A 15,228-nucleotide genomic window follows, 5' to 3' on the forward strand; every position below is an offset into this window, starting at 1 on the left:
AGATAGTAATTAACATCGCCTCGATGTTTTGTCAGATAAAGCACCTTAGATAACCAAGATCAAGAGTAAAAAAAAATTAGACTTCGCGCTTGGCAACATTGAGACAAAAGAGTTGGAAATAGAGACAGCGAGAGAGAGAGTAATTAGAGAATGTCACAGAAAGGATGATTTATTTGACACAAGAAATTAATATGGTGCAACGTTGCAAAAGAGATCAAATTATTAGCATCAACAAAAGAGGATTTTGAATGCTTATATTCTTTGCCATTCACCGAAATTCAAGTATGAATAAGCAACATGATAGTGCTCCATAATGGCTCCAGAACAAGTAGTAATAAGTATTTAAAATATTATTACAAATATTCACTTCCTCACAGATTCATAAAACTAACGTATGCCAAAAATGAGAGAGTTCAGTTTTATTGTGAACCATTCCAAAGCAACCGCGCATCTCAAAAGCACGTAACAATAACCATCATCAATACATTTTTTTGTTCGCCATAACGCCAGAACAGGAGAGAAGTAAGAAGCGGCATTGTGATTAAATGGCAGCAGCGAGTACCGTCTTATAAACTTCTAGGCCCGTAATTATGAAAGACTTTACTCCAATTTCGCCACCGATCACTCTATAAGTAACCAACGGATCACAAACGGAAAATTAATTCCATTTTAACCAGTCAAAAATGAAAATTACCACAAGGTTTTGAAATGTATGTGAGACCAATATTGCTTGGAATTCGACTAAAAGAATATCGGCATGTGTCAAGACATATATTCCTAACTATATGCTATATGTATTGGGGATCAGACTAATGTGGTGGCAATAGTGTTAGTTTCCCATCCTGAAGGTCCGGGTTAAAACCTGGCGGTGGCCGAAATTTTTAGGAGACTTGTGTGCATTGAATTCAGCATTCCGCCCATCAGATGTGACGTTTAATCGTGGTGCCCTAATTGACTTACGTTTAGAGTGGGCTAATGCTGACGCTGGGTTTCTGTTCACGCTTACTTCCCTACCCTTCCCCATGGCGGTAAGTAACTTAGCTGTCGGTCAGCTCTTAACATGCCGCGCTATTGTGTATTTTCATTCGTACTGAATTTTGTTCCACTTCGCATTAAAAAGATGCAAGTTTAAATAAACTCGATCGGAAGATGAAATGAAATGCGAGATAAGTATGAGGTATTAGTTAAAAATTGATTAAATAGGGTACTTCAACAGACAGCAAGAAAACATATACGTATTAAAAGTAAGGAGAATGTTCAATCATGACGAAATTGAAAGCGTAGAATTCTACATGAAAACACAGACAATAATAAAAATCATCTTCATGCAAATGCCATTAGCAGAAATTAGTTCATTATAAAATTAAAACAGAATAAGGAATGGCGATAAAAAATTTAAGAAGTAAAACACGGGGAATAAGTTTGTCGTTTCATCATTTCTCGTACCTACCCGCACTAACAATACGAATATTTCGGAGGAGTAAAAATAAGTGAACTTATTTAAATACCAACAGAAAATGAACGCACTATGGATTTAAGCATGGCAAAAGAAATAGAGAAATGTATTAGCAATTACAAATAAATAGCAATAACAATTACAATGAAAAAAATAAAAGCAATTAGCAATAACAACAACATGCTTTATCTCAATGAATATTATTCATTCGGATCAAGTGTGGTGGCATAAAATCTTTTTTTTTAATAAAGGTTAATAATAATGAGCAGAAATATGGGGGTACGACAAGAAAAAGACGAGCCTCTATTGAATGACGTCATACTATAGGAACTGATGGCACTGGGGACAGAAGCGACGCGTCACCCCGCAAGGCCTGTGACCCACTTTCTTAATGGAACTGCGTGAGATCCTCTGGCGCCGTGAGGGATCAAACGACCTCATGTCAAATATATAAGCCACGGTGATATGAATCCCTCTCACTACACACAAATCGACTGAGGTCAAGCGTGGTGAACGATTGACCGCAACCAGAATATCATCCTCTTTAGCCACGGCATTTTTTAAACAGCAACAAGTTTTATATGAATGTAAAATGTTATAATCTTAGTTTTTCCAATCCATTAACTACTACTACAACCCGATACGACACCCGGTGGGAAACCCGAGAAATATTCCAGCAATCCATTTAACTTCTCATTGTTTCCTTTATGTATGTTTTATCCAGAGGATTAGAAATTTATTCTTCTTCCTCACGACATTATTAAATACAGCAGAGGCTGTAATGGAGTCATCTTCCCTACTGTGGACCAACAACGTGATCATACCAACCTTGAGGTCTATACTAACTTTTCAGAAGGACTCTTTTATTTCTTTATTTACAAATGTTTGCACCATTAGACTTTATATAAAGTAAATTTCATGATCGAGGTTGAAGTTACAGGCTCCTCTCAAATTTTCTCTTGTGTATTATTATAGCTCACTTTTGTCAGTCAGAGATCAAGCCTCGGAATTTCCATTGACATTCAAAAGTTCTTTAATTTCACTTAACGCCATATTTATTTATCGTACTATGAATTCATATGCATGCATAACAAGAATGCTAAACGGCAAAAATCCCACAGAATTCATGCCCGTGATCGACTACCTATAGCAGTCGCAAAAATAAGTTGAGGAACCAGAGAATCATGTATTTTCAAATCGTATATTTTATATATCGCAATAGTTACAGGCAAGGCAGCATGAGGGAGAGAAGTAGAACTGAAGTCTGAAGTTACCCATGAAAAACTTTATTACTGAGAGTCTATTTCAACTACGACTGCCTATAATTCGAATCGAATCAGTCATCGAATCACATGACAGTCGAATAGTATTGACTCGAAAGGCTTCATCGAAACACGATTTCGTTATTGCCCGAGTCGGATCAGAATATGCCCTGGAAAGCAAGAGAATACTGATGCTTACAAGAGGAATGCAGTTTATCGTGCTGACATTCTTGCCACAGCAATGCACTCAACGGACATTACGCACTTGTTTACGAAAAAACGTCACCCATATTGGCAAGCTATACGGTTCCATACCAGAGGTGGAGTTCACAAGAAGAAATATTTCATCCACTTTACAGGAATATCGGACGGCGATGGGGACGCATAAATTCCAATTAGCAATTCCGACCGCATCGTTTAGGCAGAAACGCATGACAAGGAACACGCACAGCTAAAAGCATCCACGATCGTAAATACGGCTGGAATTTGAAAGTGAAAGGGCTTCCAGAAGGCACATCAGCCAAAAATACTGAAATGCAATTTTGTTGGCCACTAACAATCCATGGTATATAAAGACCGAATAGATGGACGGTAAAAGAATCCCCAAATACCCAAAAATATCCCGTGGAAGTGTTAATTTCGGATTGATTTTCAACTCGAATTAATTCTTGGCAAGCCTAAATGTTTGAAACAAGTAGCATACCTACGCTCATTAATCACGAAACTTTTACTTGAGGAATGTAGTGCGGGTGAGGCAACTCCCAGCATGCTACTATTAAGACAATTGACGCTTAAATAAGTCGAAATTTCAGGTAAAACGTCACACTCATAAAATAAATTTAAACATTTTATTAAATATAGAAAATTATAAAAATACAAAATATATATAAACAATTAACGTGCCTTCACGAAAAATGCAAAAATACTAGCTATGAGTTACCTCAATAATTTAACATCTAATACGCGATCTGAAATGCAGCTAGTCATTATAATGACCTACTTTTTCATGACCTGGGGTTTTCCCAGGTTACATTTCTAATTATGTACCAATGCACGTGACTTCCAAGCTCATTCACACTCGCGTTAGTCCTTCATTAAAATTGTTGCTTCAAGTAATTCCATAAAAAATGAAGCACTGCTCTTATATCCTAGTTCGCCTCTCGAGGTTTTCAAATTGATAATCCTATCTAATGGTGAGTACTCAATCTATCATGAACAGCTATTCGTATTAAAAATAAAATTTATATACAGAGAAAACATTAGAAGTTAACACGAAATCATCGGAGAGAGAGAATTTCAGAGACAACTAACTGGGACTATTCTAAATTTGTTGAGAATTGTGGGAGCCATTTCCGTATATCTTCAATGACTTGCGAGTTTACTCTGTGGAACTTGGACACCCCCACGTCATTCCCAAGAGTAAATAGAGGAAAAAAATAGTTTCTCTGACTGCGTGAAGTATAATTTAACATTCTCAGCCTTGGATCCAAAGTCACCATGTAAGAATAAATGCTACAGCGAACCGTTGACACTTTCTGAGGCGTCCGTGTTCCACAGGAATTTCTGCTCTTATCTTTGCAGTTAAGTTTACCAAAAGTTTGGTATTACGTTAAAACAAGGAGTAACGTTTGAAATTGAATACCTACTGTTATTAAATGTTGTAAAGGAGTTGCTTCATAGGAGAAGATAAGACGGAGAAAGTTGCTTGATGGAGTGAAAAACTGTAACAAAAGGGATAAAAACTCTAATTTGAAAAAATAAAGAGATATTTTGGAAAAAAACATTTTTCTAACCAAATGGACTATCGGATTTGGCTAGAAGATTTGATCAGTAGGTATCGGAAAGTAAAATTCAACACTATAACCGTGAAGCTAACGGAATATGTACTAAATAGATAATTGTAGCACATGTTGAAATAATAATGAATAACGTCTTGGAGTAGAGGTATGAGCATGAAATGCAAAATTGTTTGCCAAAATTTCAATTATATTTCTTATATCTTCTTCAGTGCTGTCAATAATAATGGTTACTATACATATTACAAGAAGGAATGAAAGATTGTTACAATGTTTTCTTACAACAATACAATGATAAAATTAAAAGAATTCAATTGAACATAAATGAAAAAGAAGAGACAAGAGTTCTGACAACCGTACAGAAGAATGTGTAACGTTAAATTTTACTATCCGATAAGTTTATCAAAGCTTCTAGCACATTCCGATAACCTAATTCGTTACCTTTCTCCGTCTGCCACATTCAGCACCAATGAACCCTTTATAACGTCAGACGATTTTTTTCCCAAAAACATCTTTATTTTCTTCAAATATATAGGCAAGAGGAATGTACATAGGAGGCCCAATTCCCTCCCATAGAAGGATTTTTTCTGTTGCCATTTTGGTCGCATTTTAATCTGTTTTCAAAAATGTTTGCGGCGCGGTGATGAGAGCAATCCTATCCACTTTCTTTACAATATTTTGCATTATAATGTTTTTAATTGCAATAAAAGTTATGAATTTAATAAATCGCATCATCATGTATTTAAATTTCGGTTACCACCCCTAATAATACCATATTTCCCCGAGAAACTCGGATCACTTTATCCGTCAGCGACGCGAGAAGCGACTTTTGTAAACACATTGAAATTCGCGGTGTGAGACAACACAGTAAGGGCCGGTTTTATAATGCCTGGATTAAACTTTAACCTTAAGACTTTAACTCTACCTAAAGCTGGCTGAAAGTTCTGGTTAGTTTCTGTTTAAGACCACGCTTTAAGCTAACTAGAACTTTCAGCTATAATTAGGTAAAGTTTGACGTTGTATTATCTTATGATTAGGGCTAACCAGACATTATAATATATATTGGCTCTTAGATGCCGACTTGAGGATCCTCTTTTGTAATATTCGTGTACATACATATTACGCTAGCCCAATGACTCCTTAAGAGGCGTAGATGGTTCACAGGTGAATGAGGGTAAACTGGAAAACGTTGAGAACTTGGTTGCCTTGACCCTGAGAGTAGGTCTCCGTGAGAGGGCTCACCTTCGGGAGTTGGTGTGTCTCCTTAGGACGACGCCGGCGGCCGCTGGTTCGGCTGGGGGCAAGATGTGCGGTGGCGGTGGTGCGGGTGGTGAGGGGGTGGGCGTGGGCGGGGTCCACTCGACGCCGACCACGCCCCCGCCGCGGTTGTCGCAAGCCGCCTCCTCGACTGTGGTGGCCGCCGCCTCCTCCTCGCTCAGGCCCCCGGTGGATCCCAGCTCAAAGCCGGGGGCGATCCGCTCTGCAAAACACAAGAGGCGACAAAAGTCAGTCCGAGCACAAGCACCAAAATCGATAACCACAAAATGCAAACATCATCATGACGTTGAGAGTTTTATGAGAGAGAACCTTTCGGAGCCTTTCGAAGTTCAAAGCAGACCAAATATAGACTCGGGACACTTTTTTCTTTTTTTTTTCAAAGGATATGCATGACTGGTCTTCATGTACTTCGGCGGACAGAGCTCATTAATTTGGAAAGTTTACGAACGAAATAATAGGGGAAGAAATGACCTACGGCGACTGCGTTCCTGGGTTTACTTCCTCATGTATCCCTTTCTTCGCATTATATACAGCGGAAGCAACCCAAGCTTATAATATCTTCCCAATGTAATATTTATAACCCAGATGGGTCCAAGGAAACCTTCACAAGAACCTCTGGTTTTTCGCAGGTAGATACTTCAATCTCTGAGCGATTCGTAGCCACATTCTATAAGTTTATTGGTGCTTAGTCAAGGTGAAGAAAGTACCACTGATGAACAAAAAAATCAATAGCTTTGGTCCTTTGCTGGTCCTTCAATTAATTTTATGATATCAAGCACGAAATTTTACATAATTTTCACCATAAAGCCTCAAGTTAAACAGATGTTGGCGATACATCTCAACTCCAATATGTAAGAGGGGGCTAGAATAAGATCATGCACAGTTTAAAAGTGCTACTCCTGAAGGTGAGGCCACAAAAATTCTTGGTTACATCCGCAACCAATTCTGCAAGTAGTAACCCTACTTATTTTATTGAAACACACGGTTTGACGAATAAGCCGGATAAGATATTTCACATAGTTCAGGAAATAGCATTAAAAGGGTGAGAAACGAGATAAAAATTTTACGAGCGTAACCAAAACGTTACCGTGACTCCGCCAGTTTCAAAACAACCTTCTCGCAGAGTCTTGGGGGAATGCCATGTGGCGCTTCCAATGTGGATTTCATTTTCACAAAATCACACCGATTCAGAAGATAGCTCTTCCTACGCTTCCTTGGACACTACTCGGTATCCAAACGACGGAGATGCATCAAAGAGGGAAAACGCACACAAAGAGATCAGTGGCAATACAAAAAAAGTTGCAGAAGGTCAGCCCAAAAATAGATGCACACAGGTGTCCACGCTAGGGCAAAATGCAGCTTGCTCGCTCGCTTCTCACCTGCCGCATCACTGACTGAGAATTACGAATAGATACATGCACTGGTGCAAGTAACTTCAGTCCTTGACACAGGCGGCGAACGAAACGCCGCAATGCCACACTTCCTTCCCCCCTCCCTCCGTCCCTCTCCAAGGAAGCGGCCACCGCGATTTAAAATCGCTCATTTCGAGAGGAAACGAGAAAAAAAATAGGAAATGAAAGAGGAAAAAGAAAATCTCTTATCTTTCGAGAGTCATGCTACTGACTTCTTCGCAGAAAATAACGATTTTGAAATGCCATGGAGATCCCAATAAAAATGACAGCATACTCGTTTCAAGTCATCCTACAAACGAATACTAAAAACTCAAAAGGGATGTATATCTTAAAGAAAATGAAAGCGCCACAGATGTTTCTTTCCTAGCGCACATAAGAGTGCAAGCATGATAAACACTAATTCAATATATAAGTAATATGATCCATCTTGACTTTTACGCCAATTCAACCCACCTCAATTACTTGATGTGCAGTCGTTAAGGCTTCAGAAGCAGAGAAGAGAAGCCCCGTGAAAACCTTGACAAGAAGATGGAAAACCTTATAGGCCATATCTTGAGACATGATGGCCTGATGAAGACAATCGTCGAGGGACAAGTATATGGCAAGAATGGAAAAGAAAGACCTCGAATGAAGCACATGGAAAAGGTGAAGAAGGAGGTGAAAGAGAAGAAATACGTAGGGGTGAAAAGATTAGCTGAAAGGAGTATTGAGTAGAGAGCTGCGTCAAACCAATATTAGGATTGCAGATAAGTGATGATGAATTACTTAACTTGATTTAAGGATTTACGGACGTCAGGGTAGCTCTTGAGGTATCTTAATTCGTTTTTCACATTTAAATACGCCTGGCGGCACTAATCGGAATATTCGTACATATTTCCGTATCCCTGAAATTGATAAGTGGATGCCTATAACTTCAGTGTTTTGACAACTTTCATGATAAAAGAAGAGCTGGTGACAGCTGAAACAAGATACAAATATGAATTATTTACAGCAGTGGTTAAATAAATGAAAATGAAAAAATGTCGCAGTGAACGTACACATGAACAACTAAAAAACTGAGATGATGAACTGGTGACAAAAGGGTTGCAAAACATCAAGAGGACCAATAGAAGATATAGAAACTTTTGGATTTTAAAAGGCATTCGTCAATCGCAGGACGAAAAACGAAGGGCGAATTTATCAAGAGACATGAAATGAAGAGTTTTCGCGCGCTTTTCAGGGTATTTTTTCATTGTTTCCAGCAACGAAGCAGGATTATTTAGGCATCACAACGAGGGACTTTAGGAAAACACGCTCCATCCATCGATTCATCGGAATATAATGTCAAGATATCGATAAAATTGATATTTTGCCGCACATAAACACGCAAGCTGGTATCGTAAAAATGTTTCCAATCGGGTATTGAATCTAAAATTCCGCCGGTGTTTTAAGTTTGATGGAAAAACTGAAGCTTTTTCTTTATAACATCTCTCATTACATATAGAAATTGTCAATTAACTTAAGCAAATCCAAAAACGCCTTGACGGGGTATTTCCTCGCTAAAAATCAAATGAAGATTCAGATGCAAGATGAACCCATCTTTATTTTCCAACCCTAGATTTGATGATTTTATTCAAAGACGCCTAACAAAGAAACACCTAGCATGAAATAAATCAACATAGAAACTTGAAGGACACACTGGTATCATAAAGTATTATTAACTTAAAACAATAAAAATTAAACGACTTCAAACTTCGGAAGAGCTTAATATCGTTCCGTTGGACGAGATTAAACTGGGGAAATGAAATAACAATTTTGTAAAATGAAAGAATATACTGCGCTAGGTTCATTAATGTATTTGAAAAAGCACGATCTGGGTTTCATGATTTCTGGTAAAATCGCCAGGTGGTAACCATGTTATGAAACCCGTGTCGTGCTTTTTCAAGTATATTTGTGAACCTAATAGAGTTTATTATTTCATGTTCCATTTTGGAAATGTATCACCAAGTTAAGCCTGAAATCACCAGTTATAAATAATTATTAATAATTGGCTGCACACTTGCTGACTTCTTACGACTATGGTTTCGACATAAAGGCAATTATCAGATAAATCGACTGTATAAGAGAATTAATTCAACCATTAGGATTTAAAATTGTCAAATACCTGTTGCTTTACTCACGATTTATTTCTCTCTCATTTAGATTTAACCACATCCTTGTAAAATAAATGACTACAAATTTCATAATAGCTCATTATTCATATTGCAGGCACTCTATATTTAAGGGAAATTACCCATAATTTCATTCCATGCCAGCGTCAATCGTTTTGATTAAAAGTTACTTAAATATCACAGTTTCATTTGCCAACGATTTTTATTCCACAAAACTTTAGTCCGTCGAAATTTAACGGATACGATCTCACTTTAAAGGAAGCATGACAAAACACTAAGAAAACCATCTTAAAGGAGTTTGAACACCTTATCAGCGGCTATCGGATCACAAAGTTTATCGAAAATCGAAGACCAGTCCAATGCTCCTTTGGTCTTTTCACCCTTTAATGGGAGAGAGTGGCGCTGTCGAAACTAGTGACCGCAACAAGTCGATATCCGATAATAGCCTCACCAAGAACGTGCTTTGCCTTAGAAACTTTAACCATTATTTTCCATCTATAGAACTTTACGTGTACTGCATTAAAAGGCCACGAAACAACAGAAGACAGCAAAAACATAAGGGCAACATGTAACAAATATGCTGCAACTTTTCAGAAATGGCAAAACCGCAGTATGTAATGATAAGCAACGTCCTTTTCTGGCCATATACACATGGCAACTAGATTCACGGTAGAAAAACAGGACCATAATCGCTTGATACCATACCGACTATAGTTTTGGATAATAATTTCTCCGCAGACATTACCGCGAGGATGATTAGGGCTAATCCATCCTTTTCCTTTTAAAAAATCTCACGAGCGCAGCAACAAATGAATGGAAGAAAATGTAAGCAAAATTTACAAGGACTTTCACCTCACTGGCAGGGATGTATCACATTCGCAAGGGTAGGTATCATTCGAAAATCAATAAAGAAGGGACTAAATATAGCTGAATGGTTTCCATAGAAACTATCATATCTAGGTCCCACAGCAACAGGCTCCAAATCTCACAAGGGCTCAAAACGTGCCTGCTTTCACATCTGCTGCTCACGCTTACCCAGATCTCAACTCCCTAATGAACGAATTGCGTCAACAGAAATCGACTATCCCAACGGAAAAAGGCACATGCGCGCAGTAGCACTGGGACCTCTGTGTTCTCTACTATACAAGGAATAGCTACAATAATGCTCCGAAAAAAATTAGCCAAAAATATTTTAATACTCGGCAAGTATTCACTCCTATTTCATCAGGCTCTCAGTTCAGTCATGTTTAATCAGTTTAGTCATTCAATCCTGATTATAATTTAATGAATGGTATTTAAGTATTTCCTCGTTTTTGGCTCTCAATTCAATCCAATCCCTTGAACGCAGTGATAATTTTTTTATAAAAATAAGGAAGAAAAAATAATATTACATATTATAAATAATACATATAAAGTGCTGGGGACGCCTAGGACGACAAAGTGGTTCAAAGAACGTTGGATGGCAGAAAATTCAACCCATATTTAAGGTACACCACACTATAAACTTATTTGACTGTTAGGTATCTATTTCGAATGCTTTAACTTCCCCAATCATTCCCTAATACGCACAATATCTAAACAATTTAACCTAATAACACATGCAAAATGACCGAGTCAGCCTCTAAATTTTACTTCGTTTTTTTATCAGAATCAAATGATCAAGACATTGGTTATAAAGCCATTTGAACATCGACATGAGATTATTAAACGTAGTTCCTGTTTTATGTACTTCCTTCAGCATGACCTAATGAAGGAATAAAAAACGCAAAGTACACGAGAGAAACGTCCACGCTCGCGAACAAAATTTAAATTCATTACGAGACAATAATGTGAATGAGGAACTTGCATGGGTCGTAAATTGCTCGAAAAACTATTTTGAATAAGTCAAATGGATACATTAGCTCGCAAAAATACCTTCAGTTTCTCCATTCAACATCAAAAGAAATAAAAAAATTGCATTTAAAATCGAGAAAAATTTCTCTGAGCCGACCACTGCGCGAAGACACCCGAGCGTTGCCGAGGCCAGGCGTGACGTCATAGGTGCCTAAACAACCGTAGGGAGTAAGAAAATAGGCTGAGCGCATGGTGTAAAATTTTTTTTGAGGGAGTATTTAGCCGCTCATCGTCACTTTATTTTGTTCTGTTATTCTTGGGCAAGTTTTCCTATTGCTATTGTGCCTAGATTATTACTTGGGATATTAATAATGCGGCATCGGGATGATGAAGTACAAGCGTTTCACTTCGTATGTTTTAGTGATCAGAAAAATGGATGATAACGTTGCCACTCGTTCGAATAGTACACCTGAAATTCATCTACATCTACATAATACCCCACAAGCCGCCTAAAAGGCGTGTGGCATGGGGTGTTAGGACACCAGCCTTTTTTTAGGACACCAAAAATTGATGCCACGACCCTCATGGAATTTGTTAAGACAAATTATTGCTATACGTCGGCGGCAATTCGAGTTGTAAAAAAACTTGTAATACTGGAGGATAACGATCGTAAGCTGTGCAGTTGACATTAGAGTAAGCTGTGCTGTTGAATTTGGCAACGCCGAATTAACGGAGAAGGTAGTCCTATCCGTCGTACGGTACGAATTCACAGCAAAACAGTCTGCACACCATCCACATGTGAGATCGCGAATCGGTTCCGCTACCAACACACACACAAGCTATAACCTATTTCAATAATATAGGTAAATCCATAAACAATATACTAGCATATACCATAAAAATATAGTGGGAAATAGGCAAATACTCTTATCAAAAACTGGATGTCACTGTCACATTCTTATATTCTTCACGTACAACTTACAATAACAGAACTCGTTATGATGAAAACAACTATTTATTCACTGATTTAAACCCTTAAATTAGCCCACACAAGTGACACAGGTTACTTTTCTCACTACTATTCGTTGAAATAATGGAATAGCAAACTTCACTCACAGTTTTTATTTCAATAGCGTGATCGTGAAATGTCATATCTACGGTGAACAACGGAGATTAGCACGCCACTAACAATTTTTACACTACTGAAGACATTTATCGATAGCGTAATAGCACTTTTTACAATTCAATCACGATGGAACACTGATAACTCTTGGCCGATATTTTTCAACCTTGTCAAACTTTGTGCATTACAACCACTGGCACTGTGATTATTAGCAGTAGCTTAACGGGAGATGTCACGTTGAAAATAACACTATTTTGGCACAAAAATGTTCCTAGATGTCTCCAATCAGCGAGCAAAAGTTGCATTGACTGGAATTCACCCCATAACACAAGCACAGACAGTCCTAAACGACGAATTCTCCGGTACCTACGAATAAACGGATGAAGTTATTGTATATAAAAGCTAAGCGGACATTAGTAAACATGAAAATCATTCTAATTACTTACTTCAATGAATGATATGCCGTCGATAACATCAACTTACAATTAACGTATCCCCCTTCCAATGGCCATGGCTCAGACTCCTACAACGATGTTATTTAGGTATTATAAAATGTTTGGTTTAACTGCTCCAGTTTTATATTTTATGCCCTTACTCAGATATTAATATTATAAATAATGCAAAATACGAGGGCTTCCAAGCCTCTATCGTCGGATATTTATCTTTAAATATAAAATAATCAATACGTCTAACAAACGAAGCTCTCACAACTGCTGGCAACTATTACAAACAATCACAACAATAGCTTCGCGTGATGTTTAGGCACCTTTGACGTCATCGAGGCTTCGTCGGCAGTGGCTTGGGGGGTGAGGGAGTTTTTCCCGCGCTTTAAAATTCGTTATATTTATCATTAAATATCTCGCGAAGGAAAACTCAGATATACATGCGGTTTTCTTTGTTGTATTCAGAAAATAATTTTCTGTCCGCCTGTGAAATAAAAAAAATTCATGCAAGTTCCCCATTGCCACACACACACACACCGATTTACATTCACAAAATCAAAATATTTCAAACATTAAAATTTAAGATGACAACAAAAAAATCGCCTAATGCAACAATTTAAAAAAAACAGATTAATTATAGCATTTGAATGGTCAAATTTCAAATTAATGTCAAATGCTTAATTAGGAATAAATTGAAAGGGTGAGCATTAATCAAAAACCTTATGGATTCTATGCAGACGTAGTATATTATATAGTCACTAAATACTCACATGCATTGTCAAAACCTCTAGGCAGTTGATAAAAATCATTCCTTCCGCATTAAACGCAAATAATGCACTTATTATATTAAAACAAACTCCTCGGGATATATACGATATGCAAAGGAAATTAAAGTTTAAGAAAAGCTCCCAAAAATACAATGCCAAAGCTGCATGGGAGCAAATTCTAAGATTAAACTAGAGGTAACCGTTCCTCTTGGCCTGAAGTTGATATCGGAGGCATTTTGGGCTCCCGCGGAGAATTTCCAACATTATCAAGTCAAGGAGCAAATCATCTCCATTGATGAGATTCAATATCCTGCACGCAACCCTGAATAGATTCAGAGGAAGCACATAACACAGACATCCCGGTCGTCCTGCCTTAACACTGTGGCCAGCATTGAATACCACAGTATCCCGCAGAAACTTTTTGAAAGCAGAAGATGATCACGCCACAAAAACATTCCTACCCCTTTTGAGAGCGTTAAATGGAGGGCACTGTAATTAAAATAATGACGCTCTTCCCTTAAGGGTGCCAGATCACAGGTGGGTTGGGGCAGCAGCAGAAACAGCGGAGAGGATAGAGGGAGCGAGAGGGAAGGATAGGCGTGGAAGAGGAGAATGTGGCAGGGATTCCCTAATGAGGAAGCGAGGCGAACGGAAGGGCAGGCGGAAATCGAGGGCTCGGTGGGAGATGGGCGAAAAGGGGGCGCGCGCGATATGGGAGTCGACGTGCGTAGGATAAGAAGGAAACGCGAAACGAAGAGGAATTGGCGAGGAGGTGGAATGGCTGCAAGACGCTAACGATGGAGCGCGCAAGAAGAGGGGTGGTCCACGAGGGCAAGAAGGGGGAGAATAGCTGGGATGAACTACATGGTGAAGCAGGGTGATTATGACACCATTATGCGCGGGAAAGACATCTTCTTGAGTTAGCTGGAGTAAACGCGTAACACCATTTCTGTAGATTTGTAGACCGAAAGTCCCATTTCCCCCGGCATAAAAATGGAAAAGATAACAATTAAAGAAACACAAAATCTATAACGAAAGAAAGTTTACCCAAAGAATGTCAGGGATTGTTTTGAAGATTGCTATCATTAATACCATAAGTCAACATCCCGAAGACTGGTTTGACACCTGTCTCCACTACGCTCTCGTGTCCGCTAAATTTTTCAGATACACGGAATTATCGTCCTTAGATTATCCATAATGACTATAAGAATACCACCACTTTTCAAATAGCAGCTAGCTCTATTTAAATATTTATATTCCCAAGAAAATTATTTGCATCAATGGTTCTCAGTCCATCTGAATTATAAAGGCAACCATTGCACTCAAACGAATAGTATTAATCATAACCGAAGGTTACCAATGTTTTTGTTAACAAGAGAAAGAAAATACTTTTCCGAAAAAATTCCAGGAGATAAATTAATGGTCAAACTTACATATGAACTCGTAGTTGCTCTCAGGGTTGAGAAGGAAAGGATCAAATACTTAAAATGCGATAAAAACTGGAGAAATAGGGTAATCAACTCGTAAAAAGGGGGAGGTTAGATGCGCATGTAAAGTAATGTCAGTAAAAAAAGATGGAAGGGAGACGGTAAATGAATTGTTAAACTATGGAACGGCGAGGAAATAGAGCCATGAAGACTGAATTTTTGAAGATATAGGATACGATAGCGAGATAAAACAAAGGCGAATGGTTCAAGGGCCATAAAAA

The 15,228-nt window shown here is 38.2% G+C and overlaps 1 protein-coding gene across 4 annotated transcripts in view; it reads right to left on the bottom strand.

The window, feature by feature from the left end:
• The window catches only part of LOC124158725 (adenomatous polyposis coli protein-like), a 389,744-nt gene that overhangs the window by 282,104 nt on the left and 92,412 nt on the right, over nt 1-15,228 (bottom strand). For all 4 annotated transcript variants that reach the window (XM_046534002.1, XM_046533985.1, XM_046533994.1 and 1 more), the window contains one exon: nt 5,757-5,994. In XM_046534002.1, the coding sequence (XP_046389958.1) occupies nt 5,757-5,994 (238 nt within the window). The remainder of the gene's footprint in view (nt 1-5,756; nt 5,995-15,228) is intronic.

Source organism: Ischnura elegans, chromosome 1 (genome assembly GCF_921293095.1).
Source record: "Ischnura elegans chromosome 1, ioIscEleg1.1, whole genome shotgun sequence".
Classification (NCBI taxonomy): Eukaryota; Metazoa; Arthropoda; class Insecta; order Odonata; family Coenagrionidae; genus Ischnura; species Ischnura elegans.